This window comes from Pelodiscus sinensis, chromosome 5 (genome assembly GCF_049634645.1).
Source record: "Pelodiscus sinensis isolate JC-2024 chromosome 5, ASM4963464v1, whole genome shotgun sequence".
In the NCBI taxonomy this organism is placed as follows: Eukaryota; Metazoa; Chordata; order Testudines; family Trionychidae; genus Pelodiscus; species Pelodiscus sinensis.
In genome coordinates this window covers 107,568,442-107,592,905 of record NC_134715.1, presented here as the reverse complement: position 1 = coordinate 107,592,905, position 24,464 = coordinate 107,568,442, and the positions used below count along the sequence as shown (strand labels likewise).

The 24,464-nt window shown below is 44.1% G+C and overlaps 1 protein-coding gene across 5 annotated transcripts in view; it reads left to right on the top strand.

Annotated features, from left to right (window-relative positions):
* C1QTNF7 (C1q and TNF related 7) overlaps positions 1-24,464 on the top strand; it is a 132,537-nt gene that overhangs the window by 50,173 nt on the left and 57,900 nt on the right. The window contains exon 1 of one of the 5 annotated variants that reach the window (XM_075930711.1): positions 21,953-22,047. The exons of the other annotated variants lie outside the window; for them this stretch is intronic. Coding sequence (XP_075786826.1) covers positions 21,972-22,047 — 76 coding nt within the window. The 5' untranslated portion in view covers positions 21,953-21,971. Of the gene's footprint in view, positions 1-21,952; positions 22,048-24,464 lie in introns of those variants that run through there. 5 annotated transcript variants of the gene reach the window in all.

Sequence of the window (24,464 nt, the reverse complement as noted above, 5' to 3'; positions counted from 1 at the left end):
AGAGCACCTCGGAGTGGGGACACCCTAACTCCTGCCCCTAGTGACTACAAGGTCAGGGATTAAGCCCCAGGAAACCTGGGCCCAGCCTTGTTGGGGTTTCAAGGGCTCTGCTACTCAGGAGAGTGGTGGGGGAGCCCTCAGGATCAGGGAGCCGTGGGGTAAAGGAAGTGGGAGTGGGGACTCAGATCCTTTCGCTGGTTCATTTCCCCGGGGTGGTATAGAAGTCAGGAAAGTTCCCCACAATAGCGGGATCATTCCCCCGCTTACACAAAGGACTTGGGAGATGTGAGACCACATGAGCAGGCTGGACAGTTCTAAATGATGCTGCAGAGCTCAGGAAAGGACTGTATTTCTCTTTGGGCATACACCCTATTCAGACATTTGTCTTTATGGGACAATCTAGCCTTTAATGAATGTTTTTAAAGCATATGGTGGAATCCTGCTAATTATATGTAACAGGTGTTTGTTGGAGATAAAGCATGTTTTCTTGCTGATTCTGAGACAGGCATTGCAGATGTGTAATGTTGTTAAAACTGGAATGTATGAGTTTGCACAGGAGAAACTTCCCTACAAAATAGTTTCTAATAAAGATATTTTTTCAGAATAAGCATGGAAATCAATTGCTGCAATATTGATTAGCCTAATAAAATTATTATTTTTATAAAGGCTTTTTAATAACAGACAGTGTGAGTCCAAGTCCAAAATGTATATCTCTTGTGTTACGGTTTTTGCACTCAGTAGAGGCAGCAAGGTGTTGGGGGGGGAGGGAGGGTGACTAGTTGAGTCACTAGTCAACTATCCTATAAGCATATGCTAGTAAGCACCGTGTATTCTGATTTACTGGTTACCATGAATGTTTTTTAATATTCTAAAATAATACGGCTATATCTACACTGGCCGCCTATTACGGAATAGGCATGCAAATGTAGAACTTTGGAAGAGGCAAATGCGCGGGGGATTTAAATATCCCCCGCGGCATTTGCATTTTCATGGCCGCCGCTTTTTTCCGGCTTGGAGATAAGCCGGAGAAAAGCGTCCATACTGGCGCGATCCTCCGGAATAGGGCTTTATTCCGGAGGATCGCGCCAGTCTGGACGCTTTTCTCCGGCTTAACTTCAAGCCGGAAAAAAGCGGCGGCCATGAAAATGCAAATGCCGCGGGGGATATTTAAATCCCCCGCGCATTTGCCTCTTCCAAAGTTCTACATTTGCATGCCTATTCCGTAATAGGGGCCAGTGTAGACACAGCCTACCAGACCAAAGAAGGAAAGCTGATCTATAAATGATCCTTTCTTAGGGCATTGAACTAAACTAGCCTGATAGAGCAGATACATGAGACAAATCTAGGAAGTGGAATCTTTTATGATGGCTAGAAAGATCGGTTGTTCTGTATAGTGTTTTGAAATGGACTTTTTCCCCAAATCACGTGAGGTGACATTGTTTGCCAAATTTCTTGTTACTTAGCAGTACTCTGGATTTTTCACTCTTGTAAGAAATTGGCATCTGTTGCACTTGGAGCCATAGTAAAATGGCAGAATTCCATTTTATACTACTCTTTTGTCTCCAGAGCTGGGTGGGCAGAGAGTAGCGGCTGCAGCTGGGCACCTAGTTCTAAAAGTAGCATCACCACTAGCAGCACAGAAGTAAAAGTGGCAATATACCTTCTTATAAAGCTAAGATTTTTTCCATGGATAATTTAAGCAAAAGTCACGGACAGGTCAGGGGCAATAATGAAAAATTAATGGAAACCCATAACCTCTCCCTGACTTTTACAAAAATAAAAGTCACCTGTGAGGACTCAGAGCTCCAGGGTCCCTGTCACTCATGGGGGTGAAGAGCTCTGGTGGTCCCACAGCACAGGGAAGCAGCAGGGATCTGCTGCCTGTGATGGCTGGGAGTTGCAGGAGGCCCCTTGCCGTTGATGGTGGCTGGGAGCTGCCACCTCCTTTCTCCTCCCCTCACCACTCTCTTCCTTTGTGGATGGCAGAGGACGCTGCAGCTCCCAGGTGGCACTGGCTAAATTGATGGAAGTATTTGGAAGTCATGGAATCTGTGGCTTCCATAACCTCTATGACTAAATCTCAGCCTTAACCATATACCATGCCACCTGTATTTTACACACTGTTGCTGATAGTGGTATTGCCTTCCGCTTGGTACCTGGCTAGTAGCCCCCACTCTCCAGCCACCCAGTGAGTGCTGGGGCTGAGCCCTGGCATTCTTTCAATACAAATTAAGCATTGTGGGGGGAGCCCCTGTGGGGTGCAGGGGCGCCAGAATACAAGTTTGCCAAGGGCACCATTTTCCCTAAGACTGGCTTTTATTCTATAACATATAATACTCAGTAGTCCTCCTTAGTGGTAGTTGTCTCCTGTCCCCTTCTGGAGAAGTTTATCTCATGAGTGCCATGCTTTTAATTGCAGACCTAGACAACATAATTGCTAGTATAGAGATAATGTTTTTCTGTACATGCATCTCAAGGATTATGATAAGCAGTGTAATACCACGGGTGCAGGATTCAGGGCAAGGGGAAGCTCAGGATGGGGGGGCTGAGCGGTTGGGGAGGTGGCAGCTCCTCACTGAGGGGAGGCTGGAGCTGGCCTGCCAGACCACCATTGGATCCTTCCAGGCCAACAGGTAAGTGAGTAGTGTTGAGTGCGCGGTGCAGCTCTGCAGGCGAGGTGCATGGGCCTAAAATTTGTTGTGCACGGCCGCAAAAGTGCTCAGCTTAGATAGAGGGAACCCTGGTAACCATCCTTGAGTCTCAAGAGGCCATGGTATGTACCGCTGAGAGATAAAAAATATATTCTGTTCTCTTTTATACAGACCTCCTGGGCTCTGATTGGCTGCCACAAAGGCCTCTCATGATTGGCCCCTAGCTTCAGCCGTCTCCCAGAGCTGTTTTAACCTTTTCTATGCGTGGAGGAGGGTGACCACCTTGCTACACAGAGCAACTACCTCTGGATACCTAGCAGTGAAATCTGCTGCCACCAATATAATGTTTTCCTCTCTGTGTAGGCTCAGCTAGTAGGCCTATAACATCCATGGCAGCCCTGTAAAACACTTCCTTGATTATTGACTTCCTTGTTCCCAGAAACAAGCTAGGAATAGGGTTGTAAGCAACTAGTCAACTATCTGATCAGCAAAAGCCGGCTCTTAATACATTTAGAAGGCAGAACCACTGCAGGGTTAGCTCTCATGGCCAGGAGCTAACCCTGCTGTGGTTCCCCCTGCTTCTCAATAATTTGACTAGTTGATGGAAAACCCATAACTCACTCACTTAGGCAGCTGCTTGCACTGATGTTGGAGTTTTCTCCTTAGTGCAGACCTTGATGCTCCTGAGCAATCAGATCTCCTAACTTGTCATGGGCTTCTGTCCCTTTACTCTTCATCCATTTTCTGTAATAATACACCATTTTATGAATATATTCTCTGTGACTTAACTTACCAAGTTTTTTGAAGTTTCTGAATTTGAAGCGATATGCTTCTGGGGTAGTATGAAACCTTTTTAACACAGACTCCTTGAACTGAGCATATTTCATAGTCTCAACATAGCATTAAATACTTGTAAAGATTTACTAGTCAATTTAGGGAGTAGTAAAAGTCATTGAAGTTGGTCCAAGAGAAGAGATTATTGAAGATCAGAAGGGATGTCTCCAAGAGGGCAGAACAGCACTATAAAGTGAAATGCAATGAGGTAAGGAAAGTGGCCAGAATGGATAAGGCAAAGTGGTTAGAGGAGGAGTGTAAAGATATAGAGAGGTATTATGGTGAATGTAAGATCAGGAGGTTTATAAGATGTTTAGGAATATTAATAGGAAATGGCAGCCAAAGCAGATGGCGATCAAAGTCGAAAATGATAAGGTGCTCATGAACAAGGAGAAGGTTATGCAGTGATGGACGAGATATTGTACTGATCTGTACAAAGCACAGTTGGACCCGAGTGTCTCAGAGAGACTGATCGAAGAATTGAAAGCGATATCACCGCCGAGACTGGTATTTTGAAGGAGGAAGTAGAAAGAGCAGTGAAACGACTAAAGAACAATAAGAGCCCTAGAAATAATAAGATCATGGGAGAGATGATCAAATATGGCAGAGAAAGTATGAGTCAGGAAATACACTGACTATGTAATATAGCATGGAAAGAAGGGAAGGCACCTAAGGAATGGACAAGTTCAGTGCTAGTGACAAGACACATGAAAGGAAGCGCGTTGGAGTGCAAGAACTACAGAACAATTGCCTGAATGAGTTATCTAGGCAAGGTGCTGATGATGATACTGATAGAGAGATTGAGATTGCAGATAGAAGAACATCTAGCGGATGAGCAAGAAGGATTCAGGAAAGATAGAAGTACCATACAGCAGATATTGGCACTAAGGTTGATAGCGGAGAAAACTCGGTGAAAGAACAAGAACATCTACAATTGCTTTGTTGATTTTTAGAAGGCATTTGACAGTATAGATCAGAAAGTGACTTGGGAGGTGTTGGAGTCGTATGGAGTGGATAGCAGACTGATACAGTTGTTGAAGGATATCAATGATAATGCAGCGGCAGCGGTGAGAACATGCAAAGAGTTGGGAAGTTGGTTTAGAACAAGTAGAGGTACGAGACAAGGAGATCCAATATCGCCAAGTATCTTCATCATGCACCTAGAGATAGCAATGGACAAGATCAAGGAAAAGGTAGAAGGGATATCAGTGCACAAGATGAGAATTAACAACTTGAGGTTTGCGGATGATATAGTTATCGCAGAGGAAGATGAAGAGAAGCTAGCGAGAACAGTGCTAAATGAGGTGCTAAATGAGGACGGGAAGTGGTATGGACTGATTATGAATATCGATAAAACGAAGACAATGGTATTAGGAGATAAAGAAATAGGAAGGAAGATCAATGTAGATGGGATCGAACTAGAGAACATAGAGAAGTTCAAGTATTTGGGGAGCAACATGACGTATGATCTAGACTGTAAGAAGGAAATAGCGAAAGCAAGAGCGAGTTTGAAAGCAATAGATAAGATCTGGAAAAGTAAAGTGATTAGCTTAGGAATGAAGCTGAGCGTCTTGAAAATGTGTGTATTTAGCAGCCTGTTGTATGGATGTGAGACATGGATGATAACGAAAAATTAAAAGAGAAGAATATTGGTGTTTGAGAGGAGTTGTTCTAGAAAGATCCTCAGAATAAGATGGTGCAGAAGTTCACCAATGAGGAATTATGTAGGAAGATACAGCCGAAAGAGAACCTACTGCAGAAGGTTATACAATGGAAGATACAACTATTCAGGCATATCTGCAGAATGAACAACAAGCGAAATGTAAGACCCTGGTATTCGGCATAATGAATGGTCTGAATAGGAGAGGCTGACCCCACAGAGAATGGGGAGATGGTATAGTAGATTGGTGCAGAGCTAGTCTACAGAAACTAAGCCACTCCTCACTGGACAGGGAAAGATGGAAGGAAATAGTGAGGAAGGCATTGGACACCAACGGGCATTGAGCCCATGGTTGTTGATAATGATGATGAAAAGTCATTCTCTGTACAGTGCATATTCTTTCAAAGGTGATCAGATATTCTTTAATGCAGTTGATCTCTGTGTAACTTGGGCACCAGCTCATGCCAGCTGTGTAATCCCTGGTGAGTGTTATCTGTCTGCTAATGAATCAGTTTTTAGGTCTGATACATTCAGGGTGTCCTGCCTGTCTCCCTACGGCTTTTACTTCTCAGCCTTCATAATTTTCGTCTTCTAGAACCAATGTTTTTGGTGAGCTGATTCTAGAGCAGCTGAACTTGTTCTTTGTCTCTCTCTGCAGCCCCCCCCCCCCCCCCCCCATGCTCTTGTTCTCTTTTCCATGCTGTCCCTTTCCTGTCTGGATAGCTCTGTCAGCAGGGCTGTTTCACTGTGGGCTGCACCCTGCTGGGTTTTTTTTTTAAATCTTTAGGCATAGTTAGGAAATCCAATTGACCCTGATGTCACTTGTCATAAGCCACTAGTAAGGCTTTAAAGTCCTCTACTTTTTTATAGTAGATTAGCATCTATATTTTTTATATAGATTAGTACACAACTTTTCCAACTGTTTTTTGGCATACTTAACAGATGCTTCTTTGCACATCCTGCCTCTTCTGCTGCTCAGTTTCCTATCAGAAATAAACACACGACAATAGACTGTAACCTTTCCTTTACCTGTTCCCAAAGTTCTCACTTGTGAATTGCTCAGTAACTATATTATCTGGTATATCAGTGCATGGGATATGATTCTTAGTGAACCAGAAAACTGGATGTAAATCCCATTGACTTTTCCACTGTGACATTTCCCAGGGTACCTCGGGTTCTGAGGCATCTCAGAGCCGTCGGCCTTTAGTGTGGGGAAGTTTTGTCAGTACTTGCTGTGGATCAGTGCCCTGAAAACACCATCCTCTAGCAACACAAGCCCTATCTTCAAGGCAGGGACATCCCTGGGGAGCGGGGGAAGGGCTGGAGCAACCCCCTTTGCTTCCGCTCTGCCATTTCTCACCCCTGCTCTGCCCCATCCTACCCCCACTTTACCCTTTCCCCCAAGCCCCACCTCTGATCCATCCCTACTTCTCCTTTTCCCACCCTGCTCCGCTTCCTCCTGCCCCATTGCACCACTTCCCCAAAGCCCCCTCCCCAGAGCGATGTGACCCAGGTGATTATCTGGGAGCCTGGCACAGGGCACCAGCAGAATCAGGTCCTTCTGCACTCACCGTGGCTGCAGGAGACACAGGATGCGGCGCGACCTAGCAACCTGTGCTGCTTTACCGCTCATCTCCCAGCCAGGTCACTCCACAGCTATGGGAAGCGGAGTGCTCCAGCCCCAGCGTTTGCAGGATCTGGGCTGCAGAGGCCTAGTCCCAGTTCCCACTGAAGGCTCCTATTAACTTCAGTAGGAGTTAGTTAAAGCCCTTAATCCTTCTGTGGACAGAATATCTGCCTGTCATGATAATCATGTATGTCCCCTCCCTAATTTTTCTCACATTTTTACCCCACTGAGCTAGATGAGCAGGTGTGTCCCTCTTGTGAGTAAAAAAGGAAAGTCTATGTTTATCAAGTCCATTATTTACTCTCTGTGATTCCGTGATAAACAGTGTCGGTGCTCGATTATAGAACAACTGGTTCTTCAGCCCTTGCTCTGCACAGTGATATGCTGCCAAAAGTGAACTATGGGCCCCTTCATACAGTTGTCCCTGGTCAGCAACACAAGCAATAAATCTCGGAGTAAAATACTCTTCCCTGTTACAAAATCCTACCTGTTTCACACACTCCCACCCACACCTCCAAAGTCCATTCATTCTCTGTGCTTGTTCCCTCTCTTCAGCTAACCCATTCCACATTCCTGCTCTCTCCCAAGTCCGTCCGTTCCCCCTGTTCCTTCAGCAGTGGGAGCAGGCAAATCAGTGTCAGTCTGGATGTGAGGTGGCGACTCCCCCGTTAGTGGGCTGGAGGTCAGTTGAAGAATGAATCACCTTTGCTTCTTGAGGTGAACAGATCTCTCCTTGTTGCTGGGAGATCGCCCCTTGCTGGTGTGCAGAGCATGGGGGAGCAGTTCTCCCCAAGTTAGTGTGCAAGATCCAGGGGAACAAGTCATCCCTGGTCAGTGAGTGGGGATACAGGGCTTCAGGCTCTCTTGCAGTATGACTTCAGACTTTTTAGTGGGGTGCAACAGGCAGGCACCACCAGAAACAAATGGGCATTAGTGACTATAGCAGGGGTGGGCAATAATTTTTGGTGAGAGGCCACGCCAAGATTTTGGAAAGTGGTCAAGGGCCACACTTTTTTGTGGAGGAGGTGTGGGGTCTAGGATGGAGGTTGGGTGTAGAAGGGTGCACAGGGTAAGGGACTGGGGTGCAGGAGATGTTGTGAGGTCTGAGAGGGGAGTTTGGGTGAAGGAGGGGGTTGTGACCTGGGTTAGGGGATTGGAGTGTAGGATCAGGGAGGGAGTATAGGTGCAGGAGAGAGGCTTTAGGAGAGGAAGCAAAGTCTGGAAGGGAATTGTAACCTGGAAGAAGAGGAAAAGGGGGTGCAGACTGCAGAGGGTTTGGGTGGTGACCTGGAGCAAGGGGATGGGGTACAGGGTCTAGGAGGGGATATAGGTGCAGAAGAAGATTCTGGCCTGGGGGAAGGGTGAGGGAGGGAGTACAGAGGGGAGCAGAGGGTTTGGATGGTGACCTGGGGGAGGGAGTTGTTGTGCAGCTGGAGCTGGGGTGCCAGAGGAAGGCTCTGGCTGGGAGGTGCTTACCTTAGTGTCTCCAGGCCAGCAGCCCTGCAGCACCACAAGGCAGGCTGGGCTCCCTCCATGTGGCTCTCAGCTCTGGGAGGGGAGAAAGGCTTGCACTACCCCATCCTGAAGGCCAATCTCTCAGCTCCTGCTAGCTGGTTGTTTCCAGCCAGTAGGAATTGAGGATGGGGCTAGGGGTGGGGAGATGACACACAAAGCCTTCCCCCCCCCCCACTCCAGAGCAAAGAGGCATGTGGAGGAGCCCTATGCTTGAAACAGAAGCTGCTGCATGCCTGAGGATTTTAGCACAGGGGGCCGCAGGCTAGATCCAATGGCTTGGCAGGCTGGATCTGGCCCGTGAAAGGTATCTGGCCCATCCCTGGACTATAGGAATCCTTCTCCTGGGATTTTGGGGCTAAGTGGGGCAGTGCTGGGAGTGAAGCTGTCATTCCTCTGCTAAAAGCAGGGGGCGGGTTCTCCTCCTGGCTTGGATAAGCAGAGCTTTCTTGCTGTTTTGTCATTACCTAAGTGCACCCTAGAGGCCTTGTTTGGAAAAACTAGGAGCAAGTTCTTGTGCAGCAGCTGTTGTGGTCACAGTGATATCAGGTACTTTCAGAGGTGGCTGTCCATTTTAAGCATCAGTTACAAAACCAATTTTTGCCACATATTCTCTGCCTCTCCATCCCCATCACAGGTGGTATAAGAGTGGGTAGCTCATTTCTGTCCTTGATAATTGTCATGTTATGCCCAGGATAGCAGAAGGAGATGGGGGAAGTGCTGGGGAGATAATTCTTGGAGATGTACCCAAAACTTAACTGATTTATTCTACAATATGAATGTGTGTCTGTGTCAATGTGTGTGGAAGAGAGAGGAGTTTTCTTAAAGTCCCCTCCGCCGCCTGCGGTAGGAATGGAGACCAGCTGTATCCTCCTATTAACCTTCACAATTGGTTTACATCAGTGTATGGTTTTCAAGGCTCCATTCTCAAAGAGAAGGGCTAGAGACTGACTTTAATCTTTAAATGAAAACAGATTCTCCATTACAAAGAAGCTGAAAAGCTGAAGTCAGGGCTGCATTTGCATTACCCTCTATTAACAAGAGGCGGACTCCAGCTCACCAGTAGCCCAGTCCTCACCTCCATCCAGCATTTTCTTCTTTGTCTTTCCCTATGTGCACCGTGCTCTGGTTGGAAAAACTAGGAGCAAGTTCTCGTGCAGCAGCAGTTGGGGTCACAGAGATGTCAGGTACTCTCAGAGGTGGCTGATCATTTTAAGCTACAATCACAACCCTGAGGACCATGTTTGAGAACCATTGGATAACATAAGCCAAGGGTTTGTCCACACAAGAAAAGAACTCTGCAGTAGCTAGTGCGCACTAGCTCCCCCTGTGGACAATATTGCTGTGCAGTCAGAGTGTCTGTGCGCATTAGCTTAACATACTTTGGAAATGTATTTGCCTAACTGCTGGAGGGCACTGATAGTTTATGTCTACACAACCCTGTAATATGGACTGTGGGAGTGGGAACTGCAGCATGAACTAGCACCTCAGGATGTCCAATCTGTATACAGGCAGTCCCCGACTTACGCGGATCCGACTTATGTCGGATCCGCACTTACGAACGGGGCTTTCTCGCCCCGGAGGTCGAGGTGGCGGATTGCTACCTGCGAGCTCCGGGGCGAGAAAGCCCCGTTCGTAAGCTGCTCCGGTGCCCCTGGTCTGCTGGAGACCGTCCCCAGCAGACCACAGGCACCGGGACTGAAGCTGCAGCCACGGCGGGGTCCTGCGCCTCTGAGACTTTGCCAGAGCAAAGCCTCAGAGGCGCGGCACCCCGCTGCCGCTGCGGCTCTGCTCCCCATGTCCCTGGTCTGCTGGGGGGGGTGCAGCTAGTGTGCCCCCCCCCAGCAGACCAGGCTTTTGTTTTGGACCCTGGGGCAGAGCAGCTGGGGCGCTGCCAATTGGTCCTGCAGCGCCGCTCTGGGCACTACTGGACCAACCCGGCAGCACCCCAGCTGCTCTGCCCCAGGTCCTGATTCAGCCGCTGCTGGTCATTTTCAGCAGCGGCTGAATCAGGACGCCTGGGGCAGAGCAGATGGGGTGCTGCTGGGTTGGTCCAGTAGCACCGAGGAGCGGCGCTACTGGAGCAACTCAGCAGCACCCCAGCTGCTCTGCCCCAGGCGTCCCCAAGTCAGCTTCTGCTGAAACTGACCAGCGCTGACTACAGGAAGCCCGAGGCAGAGTTGCTCTGCCCCGGGCTTCCTAGAATCAGCTGCTGATCAGTTTCAGCAGCAGCTGACTTGGGGACGCCTGGGGTTCTTAAGTTGATTCTGTATGTAAGTCAGAACTGGCGGTCAGTTTCAGCAGCGGCTGAATCTGGACGCCAGTTCCGACTTACATACAGATTCAACTTAAGAACAAACCTACAGTCCCTATCTTGTATGTAACCCGGGGACTGCCTGTATTCCAACACACTGCAGCACAGCACATTAAAGCAGTAGGGATGAAACCCAAGCTCCAGAGAAGTTTTACCATTCCCCTCATGGGAGGGATAGCTCAGTGGTTTGAGTAGTGGCCTACTTAACCCTAGGCTTGTGAGTTCAATTCCTCAGGCGGATGTTTAGGGATCTGGGGCAAATCTGTAAAGGATGGGAGTTGGTCCTGCCATGAGGGCAGAGGACTAGACTCAATGATCTCTCACAGTTCCTTCTAGTTCTGAGATCGGTATATCTGCCTATTAAATTATTGGGGTTTGGATTTCACCTGAGGTGACAATAATGGGCCAATTTCATCTGTGGGGTAACTCCATTGAAATCAGGGATACATATAGCAATCAAAATCTGGCAGGGTTCTGTTTTTGCAGAGGTTTGTTTTCATAACTTCTACATGAGGTGATGGTGAATGTGGGCAATGCATGTGAAGTGAATTTGACCCACAGCATCTCTGGGACGCTTTCACTCTGTCTCAGAACCCAAGAATTGTGTCACCTTTCTAGTAGATCTGCCTTAGGTTACATTGCATGTTCCATTCATTTCCCAAGATTAGCAATGTTTTTTCATAGGAAGAATTTCCCGGTCTGCAAGCAAGAATAAATGTTGTTTCTCATGTTGAACTGACCTCTGTGGTTACTCTGGAACAAGCTTTGGATTCTTTGAAATGAAGGCTAGATGATCCCATAACTGAAACAGTTTTGTTTAGACAGAAAAACTGCCAAGATGCCCTTAAAAGGAAGGATCTGCTTAATGAATGCTATTCAGAATGTTTGTTGCTATTCTGACCTTCTTCAAAAATAAGTCTATCTAACAGCTTGAGCAAAGCCATGCAGTTCCTGCACTGGTTGTCACACCTAGAAGAGTGGATACAGTCCTCTCAGTCACCATATTCAGAATTCAGCAAGACTGTGTGATGACTGCAGTGCCAGGGCTATTATGAACAACTGAGAAACTCAGCCTGGGGTTTGTGCTCTCTGCCTTTTTTCCATTGAGTCAGCAGACACACATGTTCCTAATTTATCATTTAAAAACAAACAACTTAATCCCCCAAGTATGCAGTGTTGGGGGGCCTCCTCTTGAAACTGAATTACAAATTGGGTAATTAATGTAAATTTGTCAATGAAAGAAATAAATGGCATGCTAGATACTGTCACCAGCTGCTTCCTTCCTATCATTTCTGTAAATCTTTTGGAATAGCTAAAAGTCTAAAGATTTGTAAATCTGAGGTTGTTACATTTTCCTGTTCTGGTGGCCAGAAGTGGCTGATGATGTTTTCTTTAAGCACAGGCAGAAATATCTATTTTATTACAGAAAATTATTTATACATAGTAATAGAGATACAGATCATTGCCAAAGAAAACTGCTTTTGGAGTTGTGCCAAATTACAGCTTTTCTTACATCTGAAATCATCATTACATCCAGGTCTGTTTTGGGGCAAACGGAGAAACAAAAGCCATTGGCAGGTTTGTCGCCATCGTACTCCACTGAAGTCTGTCAGAATTTGGCCTAAAAAGTTAAGAGCTTTTTTAAAATACTTATTTATTTCTGACTGTTACACCATAGGGCCAGCCTAAGTAATTGGGAGGAAACTAGAAAGAGGAGTCTTTGGGGCAAACTCCTCAAACGCATTTGACTCCTTTTAAATAAAAGTTGGGGCAGGAAGGGAGGAGTTGTCTTAGATCATCCCCTCTGGCTGCAGAAGTGAAGTCTGCTTGTTCCTTTCAACCTTATTGCCTTGTGTACATGATTTCAAAGCTATCAACAGAAACAGAGAGGAAAATTTCCTATTTAAAATGAAAGATGAAATTCTTTTTTTGCATTTCTATTTCCCAGGGCTTTGTCTCGTGTGAGGCTTCCCCTCTTTCAGTCATAATTTAGAACAGGCTCCTGAAATTTCATCCATAAAATCTGCCTATAGGCATGCAAAAATCACACTTGTAAGTGCAAAATGGGCACTGGCACTCTCATTCATGTGATTATCTATTCTACATGTACAATGAGTGTGTGAGGTAATATTGCAGCCATAATTTAGGCAGCATGTTTTGAAAGTTTGGTTCTTTAGGTTATTTTATGTTAGGCTACATCTAGACTACAAGCCTCTTTCGAAAGAGAGCAACTAGACTACAAGCAGATTTTTCGAAAAAGTGAGCCACTTTTTCAAAAGAGAGTCTAGACACAGTTTGCATTCAAATAGTGCCTTTTTTCAAAAGAGTACTTTCAAAAAAAGGCATTATTCCACGTAAAATGAGGTTTACCGCAATCGAAAAAACTGCCGCATTCTTTCAATTTACTTTCGAAAGAACGCGGCTGCAGTCTAGATGCAGGTGAAGTTTTTTCGAAAAAAGGCTACTTTTTTCGAAAAAACACTGTAGTCTATACACACCCTTAGTTATTAATTGTAATAAAATACTTGGCCTTTAGCTAGTTATTGAGGGCATGGAAATAAAGCCTAACAATCGAATGGGATCAATTCTGTGGGACACTGTGCTAATAAAACAGTACTTCTCTCTTAAAAATGGTTTTTCTTTTGAAAAAACACAGCTGCTCAAGCAGCATACCCCGGGCTATAGAACTATGAGAGACTTGATTCTCCTCTGCTTTTCTGCTAAACAGGGGAATGTGATCTTTTCTTATATTACAAACTAGAGATCTACACTGGCCCCTAATTCCGGAAAAGTCATGCAAAGCAGGTAAGTCAGAATAGGGAAATCCGCGGGGGATATCCGCCGCTTTTTTTCCGGCTTGGGGAAAAGCCGGAAAAAAGCGTCTAGACTGGCACGATCCTCCGGAATAAAGCTTTCAAGTAGGAATAAGAGATCCTCCGGAAAAGGGCTTTATTCCGGAGGATCGTGCCAGTCTAGACGCTTTTTTCCGGCTTTTCCCCAAGCCGGAAAAAAAGCGGCGGCCATGTTTATTTAAATCCGCGGGGGATATTTAAATCCCCCGCGGATTTACCTATTCTGACTTACCTGCTTTGCATGACTTTTCCGGAATTAGGAAAGCACAGAAAGCAAAACAGAAGCAGAAGTGGGTAAGAGAGGAGAAAGGAGAGCTGAGTGAATTGCAGAGTTGAGAGAAGAAGAGTACAGGAGTCCTAACACTCAGAGCCGTTCTGTAGCCATTATACATAGTCCCTTCCCGTAAGCAGAAGGATAGGTTACTAGGATTAGCAGAAATGGTGTGTCTGTCTCATTCTGTACTTTCAAAAGAGTTTACGAGCACCCACATATTTCTAAAAGGAGTGAAGCTTTGTTCCCTGAATATCTTCTGTTTGGAAGCAATTAATCAGATGCTCTTGAATATCAGACACAACACGATTAGATGCACTTATCTCCACAACTGGACTAGATTCCAGTGCTCATGCACCTGCCCTCAGATTGGCTCAATGAGCGCTATACTCATATATAGTCACTTATCCTGGACTATATTTTATACCTTAAATAATCAGGATTCACCACCAGCTCAATTCACTTGCATTTGGCAACCTTCACAACCTTCCACTGCCATATAGACAGCCATTCCATCTTCCCACACCCACTCACAAAACATTTCCTGAAGGGACTCCAATATCTTTACATACAGGTTCCAACCCCAGTCTGGGACCATGGTCTCGTCCTATACGCTTACAAGACCTTGGTTTGAATCAACGACTTATGCCCCTATGTTCATGTAGCAATGAAAATGGCATTTCTTGTTTCTGTCATGTCTGCCCAACATGTCAAAATTGGGGACGTTACGGCCTATTCCTCATTACACCGTTTCATATAGATAAAATTACATAACATAAACAGTGAGGTAGCAAAATTTGCAGATGATACATAACTGCTTGAGATAGCTATGTCCCAAGCAGACTGTGAAGAGTTTCAGAAGGAGCTCACAAAACTAACTAGGTGACTGGGCAAAAAAAATGGCAGAAGAAATTCATTGCTGATAAAAATAAAGTAATGCATATTAGAAAATATAATCACAATTATACGTATAAAATGATGGGGACTGAATTAGCTGTTACCACTGAAAAGCAAGAGCTTGGAGTCATTGTGAATAGTTCTCTGAAAACATCCACTCAATGTGCAGTAGCATCAAAAAAGCAAACAAAATGTTAGTTAGGAATCATTAAGAAAGGGATAGAAAGAATAAGACCGAGACTATTTTATTGCCTCTGTATAAATTCTTAATACACCCACATCTTGAATACTGCGTGCCTCATCTCAAAATAGATATCTTGGCATTTATAAAGACTCAGAAAAGGGCAAAAAATCATTAGGGACGTGAACAGCTTCCATGTGAGGAGCTATTACTAAGACTGGAACTTTTCATCTTGGAAAAGAGAGAACTCAAGGAGGATATAATAGAGGTTTAGCCATAAAATCATGACTTGTATGGAGAAAGTGAAAAAATAAAAGTTATTTATTCCTTCTCATAACACAAGAATTAGAGATCACTAAATGGAATTAATAGATAGCAAGTTTAAAACAAAAGGAAGTACTTTTTCCACACAACACATGGTCAACCTGTGGAACTCCTTGCCAGAAGATGTTGTGAAGTCCACGACTATAACAGGGTTCAAAAAAGAGCTGTAAAAATCATGGAGGATAGGTCTGTCAATGGCTATTAGCCGGAATAGGTGGTGATGGTGTCCCTAGCCACTGTTTGCAAAAGCTGGGAATGGGTGCCAAGGGAGGGATCACTTAATGATTACTTGTTCTGTTCATTCCCTCTGGGGTACCTGAATTGGCCACTATTGGAAGACAGGCTTCTGGGCTAGATGGGCCTTTGGTCTCATGCCATATGGCAGTTCTTATGTTCCCAAATTTTTACGCAAGGCTCCAATCCTATTTCCATCTCAATCAACATATTCACCTTCCTTCTTTCTGAAGCCTCATGGCAACCAAGCAGAGGCAGCACTGCTCATCCTAGATGGCAGATAAGTATTATCTTTCTGCCTGGACACAATTAAACGTTTCTGAAAATCGCTCTAATTTATTCCTTTCAATGGCTGAAAGATCCAAGGGTGCAGCCATCTCTGAGCAACACCTTGTCAAGTGTATCTCACAGTGTATACATCTGCCCTACCAAATAGTCAATTAACAGTCTCCTAGTGGAACTAACTCACATTTCACTCACTCACACTCCATCTCTTTTGCTTTTCTCAGTCAATCTGATACCTTTCTTTGATAGGATAACGAGTCTTGTGGATAAGGGAGAAGTGGTGGATGTAGTATGCCTAGATTTTAGTAAGGCATTTGATACGGTTTCGCATGATATTCTTGTCAATAAACTAGGCAAATACAACTTAGATGGGGCTACTATAAGGTGGGTGCATAACTGGCTGGATAACCATTCCCAGAGAGTAGTTATTAACGGTTCACAATCCTGCTGGAAAGGAGTAACAAGGGGATTTTGCAGGGGTCTGTTCTGGGACCAGTTCTGTTCAGTATCTTCATCAACGATTTAGATATTGGCATAGAGAGTACACTTACTAAGTTTGCAGATGATACCAAGCTTGGAGGGGTTGCAACTGCTTTGGAGAATAGGATTGTAATTCAAAATGACCTTGACAAATTGTAGAAATGGTCTGAGGTAAACAGGATGAAGTTTAATAAAGACAAATGCAAAGTGCTCCATTTAAGAAGGAACAATCAGTTTCACACATTCAGAATGGGAAGCAACTGTCTAGGAAGGAGAACGGCAGAAAGGGATCTAGGGGGTTATAGTGGACCACAAACTAAATATGAGTCAACAGTGTGATGCTGTTGCAAAAAAAGCAAACGTGATTCTAGGATGCATGAACAGGTGTGTTGTGAGCAAGACACGAGAAGTCATTCTTCCGCTCTACTCTGTGCTGATTAGGCCTCAGTTGAAGTATTGTGTCCAGTTCTGGACATCACATTTCAAGAAGGATGTGGCGAAATTGGAGAAGGTCCAGAGAAGAGCAAAAAGAATGATTAAAGGTCTAGAGAACATGACCTATAAAGGAAGACTGGAAGAATTGGGTTTGTTTAATTTAGAAAAGAGAAGATTGAGAGGGGACATAATAGTGGTTTTCAAGTATCTAAAAGGGTGTCACAAGGAGGAAGGAGAACACTTATTCTTCCTGGCCTCTGAGGATAGAACAAGAAGCAATGGTCTTAAACTGCAGCAAGGGAGGTTTAGGTTGGACATTAGGAAAAAGTTCCTAACTCTCAGGGAGGTTAAACACTGGAATAAGTTGCCTAGGAAGGTTGTAGAATCTCCATCTCTGGAGATATTTAAGAGTAGGTTAGCTAAATGTCTACACAGTACTGGGTCCTGCCACGAGGGCAGTGGACTGGACTCGATGACCTCTTGAGGTCCCTTCTAGTCCTAGTATTCTATGATTCCCATTGCTGACATTTGCGAAGTAGCCACATGGGCATCAGCAAATACTTTTGCCGTCATTATCCCATTACTCATGAGGCCACAGCAGGCACTCTCTTCTGACATGCTGTCCTATCATTTGCAGTAAATGCCACTCTAAAGACCCAGGCTTCAAGGTAGACCACTGCTTTCTCATCAGCCATAGTGGAGCATGCATAGGGACATCACTCAAAGAACAAAAAGTTACTCAATCTGTACAATAACTGAGGTTCTTTAACATGTGTCACCATGGGTGCTCAACTACCAGCCCTCATCCCTTCTGCTGCATAAGGCAGTTGGACCAGTACTATATATGTGTCCTGTTCATGGTGCAGGGTGGGGAGGTGCACATATGTGGTCTGATGGGCACTTCTGGTGAAAATCTCTGATCCCTTGCATAAGAGCCCTGCTGCACCTACAGTGGAGCACCCATTCAGATACACATCTCAAAGAACCTGAGTTACTGCACAGGAGCATTAACTTTCTCTTGTGTTTATATGAAGGCGTAAATAACACTTTCCCATACACCTTCTCTACACCATTCATGATTTATAGCCCTCTATTAAATCATCCCCTTATTTGTGTCTTGTCTGAGCTAAGCAGTTCTAGTCTTTCTAATCTCTTCTCAAACGAAAGCTGTTCCATGCCCTTAATCGTTGTTGCCCTTTTCTATAACATTTTCATTTCAAATATATCTATTTTGAGATGGGGTGACCAAAACTGCATGGATAGATTTATATGTAATGGGTCATTAAGGTACTGGATGGAACCTTCTGAAAGTGATGCATATCAATGCATCATCCCACAGAACAAGGGAAATCTCATTGACCAGATCACTGGCATCTAGCAATCAATGACTAAGAGGAAGGCGTCCCCCATCACCACCTCTCAGCAGGGAAGGTGAGCAGAAGACAGCTCAAGACCACAAGACTAAGATATGATCAGCAATGGATAAAGAGTTGGCTTCTGAAGGAAAGTGTCTGGCTGCTCTTGCATGGGACTGACAAAGGATCAGAGAAAGACAGAGCCTGAAATGGGATTCACAGCAACGTGGCTGGTGGATTGCTGTGGCTTAATCAATTGGGCTGTGTGTTAACCTTTATTTCTCTATGCTAACCTAAGGACTTTCAGTCCTGTGGTCCAGTTAAGTAATAAACCCTGTTTTGAAAATGCTGCCAGTTATCATTGCAAATCCTGGCTGAGGTGCATTAGTCCCTGAAGAATGTAAGAGTTTCTGAATAGGCGTCTGACTTAGTTGCACTTGTTGGGCAGAACTCATAGGCTACGTCTACACTGGCCCCTTTTCCGGAAGGGGCATGTAAATTTCACTAGTCGTCGTAGGGAAATCCGCGGGGGATTTAAATATCCCCCGTGGCATTTAAATAAAAATGTCCGCCGCTTTTTTCCGGCTTTTAAAAAAGCCGGAAAAGAGCGTCTACACTGGCCCCGATCCTCCGGAAAAAGCGCCCTTTTCCGGAGGGTCTTATTTCTACTTCAAAGTAGGAATAAGAGCCTCCGGAAAAGGGCACTTTTTCCGGAGGATTGGGGCCAGTCTAGACGCTCTTTTCCGGCTTTTTTAAAAGCCGGAAAAAAGCGGCGGACATTTTTATTTAAATGCCGCGGGGGATATTTAAATCCCCCGCGGATTTCCCTACGACGACTGCTGAAATTTACATGCCCCTTCCGGAAAAGGGGCCAGTGTAGACGAGCCCATAGTGTGAAGTAGGAGACCTGAAGCTGTAGGTACTGTCTCAGAGGTGATGATGGCCTATTCTAAAGGAAGATTGACATCCCTTGGGATCTTAGCACAAGTAAGAAAGCCTCCTCAAAGAGACTGTTTAAAAGTTGGGGCATAGCACCATGGATCTGTGGCACTAGTATTTGTAGACAAACTAAGGGTATGTCTATACTGCATTCCTCTGTCTGCAGAGGGATGCTGATTAGGCATGTCGACATTGAAAATGAGGCAAGGATTTAAATATCCTGTGCCTAATTTGCATAAAAATGGCTATCGCGTTTTGCCAACTCAGCACTTTGTCAGCAAAAAGTGGCAGTCTAGAGGTAGATCTGTTGAGAAAGAAAGACTTTTTTGGCAGTTCCTGTAAACCTCCTTGCAGGAGGCATAAGGGATCTGTCGAAGAAGGCTTTCTTTCTCAATAGATCCCCCTCTAGACTGCCACTTTTTGCTGATAAAGTGCTGAGTTGGCAAAACGTGGTGGCCATTTTTATGCAAATTAGAGATGGGATATGTAAATCTCTGCCTCATTTTCAATGTCGACCTGCCTAATCTACATCCCTCTGCCGACAGAGGGATGAAGTCTAGACGTACCCTAAGTCTTGTCTGGGTTACCTTTCCGTGTTGCTGATGGAGGGAGATTGTGATTTTCGCTTCTCTGTGATTATATTTGTAATCTTAGGAAACGTTGCCTAGAAGCTGGGATAGGTGCTTATCTATCTGTTTAGAGACACAATGAAGATTCTTCAGTGGCACTGGTTATTCATTGGAAAGCCACACAGATTATCAGGGTAAAAGGGGCTCATTCTCCAATTTCCCTGCTTTAGCCTTGCTGAGTAGTAACTGAAAACTGAGTCTCAGACTCATAGAATCATAGAGTTGAAAGAGACTTCAGGAGGACATCGAGTCCAAGCTCCTACCCATAGCAGGACAAACCCCAACTAAATCATCCAGCCACGGCTCTGTCAAACTGGGACTTAAAAAACCTCTAGTGATGGAGATTCCACCACCTCCAAAGCTTCACCACCCATTCCAGAGCTTCACCACGCTCCTAGTAAAACAGTTTTTCCTAATATCCAACCTAGACCTTCCCCACTGCAACTTGAGACTGTTGCTCTTTGTTCTGTCATCTGTCACCACTGAGAACAGCCTCTCTCTATCCTCTTTGGAAACCTCCTCCACGTAGCTAAAGGCTGCTATCAAATCCCCCCTCAATTTTCTCTTCTGTGGACTAAATAAGACCAAATCCCTCAGCCTCGCCTCAAAAGTCATGTGCTCCAGCCCCCTAATTATCATTTGCCTGGTGACTAGTAGGGGGAAAAAACCATACTGGGAGCAGCAGCTCTCCTGGCTTAAAGCCTGCTCTTAGCTTATTCATGTGAATATTTTTACACCCAAGACACTAGGCATTCTTACCTTAGCTCATGCATCTGACGAAATGGGTCTTTGCCCACGAAAGCTTATGCTCCTACACTTCAGTTAGTCTATAAGGTGCCACAGGACTCCTCGCCGCTTTTGCAGATTCAGACTAACACGGCTAACTCTCTGATACTTACCTTAGATGGGTTTCCTAGCTCCTGGTAGGAAGTCCTGACCCCTTTTCAAAGGGTAGGATCAAGCCATTCATACATGTTTTATTGGTACATAGTTTTAGTTTTTAAGATTAGTTTTACTGGTACATATGGGTGTTGTTAAATTGTACTGCTCAATGAATCACTTAACATCAAATATTAAAAACACATGTGGCCTTGATATTGAGCATAAAATACTGTCTTTGAGGTGGGTATGTAACCACAGTAGTTGTGGGGTTGTAGGCAGTATTCTGATGTTGCTCACATGATAAAAAAAGAAAATGTAAATGTCCTGGTACACTGTGAGCCACATACTCAGCTGGTGTAAATCAGGAGAACTCCAAAGTCAACATAGCTGTGCCAATGTATGCTGGCTAAAGATCTGGCCTTTTATTTTAGAGGGTGAGAAATTGAAGATACAGTTCATTATGTACTATCCATTTTAAAAGAGCCATGTGGCTTTATTCAGAAGAAAATTCTTTCACACTGAAGTATAATTTCAAGCCCTACTAGGAAGTGAGGCCATATACACCTTGCCCATTATTCACTAATTCATCCATTAAAACAGATTGTTTGAACAAATGTCAGTAAAATACAGTGAGGCACAGTGTCAGCCTGGCACATGTAAGAGGACATGTTCTGGCACAGCAGCATATTTTCATGATGGTGCTTTATTTTACTGGACTTCTAGAAGGGTGTGAAAAAAGAAAACCAAACTGGAGTGTCATGTGAGGGAAAGTGAGCTATGGCTGGATCTCTAAATAAAGCTGTAATCCCTCACCGCACCCCCTCCCCCCCCAACTCCTGTATTTTTGTCTCAGTGATCTGATTGTCTTATTCTACATCATCTGTAGATCTTGGCTACAGCATGCTCAATTTATTGTCACTCAGTAGAAGCTAAATAGTGAGGTCAGAGTACCAGGGTCATGCACTAAGGCACTTACAGTATTACGAGGTTCAAATTTTAGCTCTGTAGGCTGTCTTGTTGTCTTTGTCCTTCCTTGCTTCACAGGATCTCCTTTTCAGTTACAGTTTGAATTTGAAAACAAAAATAGATTCCAGATGTCTTGCATTTACTATTCCAGAACCACAAACTAAACTAGCTAGTGACTTTAATGCGATTTTGGGGGTAATTATAACATTGATTCTTACTGACTATCAGATGTGATTGTGATCTTTCATGTTTTCCTCCACAGTTTTTTATTACTTTGTCAATTGGTTAGAAAAGCAGTATTTTAAAGGGAATCATTCACTGAGTGATTCCTAATCCAGCTTCCTGGCATGTGTACAGCAGCAGCATAATTAGCAGCACATAGTGCAGTCTGAGTGAAAGCGGCAAGTATCTTCATTTTTTCCCTTTTAGGTTTCAGCCCTGAACCCTGTTCCAATTCTAGCATCTTACAAATGACTATATTTCTCCTCAGAAATGAACTGTAGAAGTAGAGTAACTTCCAATCTTTCTATCACTATGGCAAATACACAACTGTATCTAGAGGTGAAGATCAGCTCAGTAGCTCCACCTTTCAAGAGCTGGATTCAATTCCTTGCTCTCCGACAGACTCCTGGTGTCATTTTAGATGAGTGCTTTAGTCTCTGTTTTTCTCCTTTCCTCATCTGTAAAACAGGATAACAGCAGCACTGCCCTATCTCAAGGTAAGAATGTTAAATTTTGATTAACTAATCAAATAGTCAGATGGAATTTCCATCGACTATTCGATTAATCAGTAAGGACTACCATGTTCTGCCTTTGAAATGTACAAGAGCCCCAGTCCCACTGACCCGGGCTCCACGGCGGGGGGGGATTACTTCCGTTTTGAAATAGGAATAAATGTGTCAGTATTACTGGCTCAGTCATCACATGTGACAATGAAACCATACCTCACTGTTTCTGTTGTTTCTAATTTATAGTGTCCCATACTGCTGTAGTTGCAACATTAAAGATAAATTGTATGATGAGATTTTCCAAAGTGCCTGGGACTTCTAGACTCTGTGGCCAGAAGGGACCTTTGTGATCATCTAGTCTGACTTCCTACACATTACAGGCCTGAGAACCTCACCCACATGGTCCTGTAATAAACCCCTAATCACTGGCTGAGTTGCTGAAGTCCTCAAGTCATGACTAAAAGACTTCAGGTTACAGAGACTCTGCCATTTGCTCTAGTTTCAACTGTGCCCATGCTGCAGAGGAAGGCAAAATTCCCTTCCCCAAAGTCTTTGCCAGTCTGACCCAGGGGAAAATTCCTTCCCATCCATAAATATGGTAATCAGTTGGACCCTGATCATGTTGGAAAAATCCAATACCTGATCACCTGGGAAAGAATTTTCCATAGTAACTCATAGCTATCCCCATTGGTGTCCCATCCCAGCTGTTGACAATATTTGCTACTAGTAGTCATATACTGGCTACATACCATTGTAGGCAGCCAGGGATGCTTGCTTTGGAAAATTCCAACTCCAGTTATTATTTCCCTTCTGAGCCCAAGCTTTTTCTAGCTTGCATAATATTTAGCCATTTCAAATTGACCTCTAAATAATATATCATGTTTAGCCTCACGCATCATTTCACAGTTATAATAACTTTCATTTTCCAGACTACAATATTTTGTAACTATGATCAGAAATAGCAACCAAACTAGGTTTTAGGATAAAAATTATATGTAGCTGCAACATTGACAAGCCAGCCAACCTATGTATGACCTATATCAACTTGACAAGAGGTATGACAGCTGTAATCAAGACAATCCACATATGTAACAGGTATCAAATACATGTTAATTATGTTAGCAATCCCAAACTCATTCACTTTGTATTGATAAGAATCAGAGAATAGTTGCTAACTACCATTTGTCTATGTTTACCTGTAACTTCTTGGAAGTTACCTGTGTAACTCAGTTAGCTTTTAGATGCTAATTATTGCCTTATATTATGTATGTGTCTATGTCCAGTTAACCCTAAAATCAAAGATACGAGAAACTGTAGGAAAATAATAGTATTATCTACATTGTCTTCAGTTTGAATGTCTGCAATATAATGGAGGACCACTTAATTGCCTTATGTAAATAAGTGTATCCAGTTTACTGGTGTGTGCATAGAAAATCGAAATTCTCTTCAAAACAATGGTTTGTAAGCTGTGTGCATGGCCTATTCTTCTTTAAAGAAAAGCCCTGTTGAGAGAATTTCTGTGAGGAGGCTTGTCAGCATTCTAGAAGAGCTATAAATGAGGTGCCTCAGACCTGATCCTTTCATCTCAGGCGTACTTAACCTTTACCTGGAAAGGTCTAAGCCATGGGTTCTCAAACTGGGGGGGCATGAAGAAATTCCAGGAGGGGCATGAGGCAACCCAGCCACACACACCCCTGTCAATCCCACCCCAAGTTTTGCTGCTATTTTGGGGAGGGGGGTGGCATGAGGGTTTCTCAAAAATCAAAAAGGGGGGCATGATGCCGAAAACTTTGGGAACCACTGCTCTAAGCCATAGGACTGAGGTCTCCAAGTAGATAGCTGGATTACCCAGGAATTCCCAGGAGAAAAAAAATCTATCAAACTCTACACCTGAACTGTCTATTGTGCTATTACCCTTTGAATTGATTCCAGAAAGACTTTTAACAAGTCAGCAACCTCCCCATCTCTGCTGTGAAACTGACCTGAGAACTTTACACACAGGCATATGTACGCAACATTAATAATTTATAGCTCTTTTCTTTCTATTTCCATTTATTAATACATCTTAGATTAAGTTATTAATGACTGGCTGACAATATATGATATGTGGGTAAGATTTGAGATTTATATTGGCCTGGAGATAAGTGCCTGGCTCTTTGGGATTGCTGAATCTTCAATATGGTGAATCAGGTTTTCAGTAACCTCTCACTATTTTCACCTTGGTTGTTTAGAGAGGAGCCCAAAGCTGGAATGGTTAGAGAGCACTGTGTATGGTCGCTTGTTAATCAGAGTGGTACTAAAAATTATTTTGTTACTAGCTTGGTAAATCCTGTTATAGAATAAATCACCAATTCTGGTGATTGACTTCCTATTTCTTGCAGTCTGCCCTGAGTGTTAAGTAAATGTGG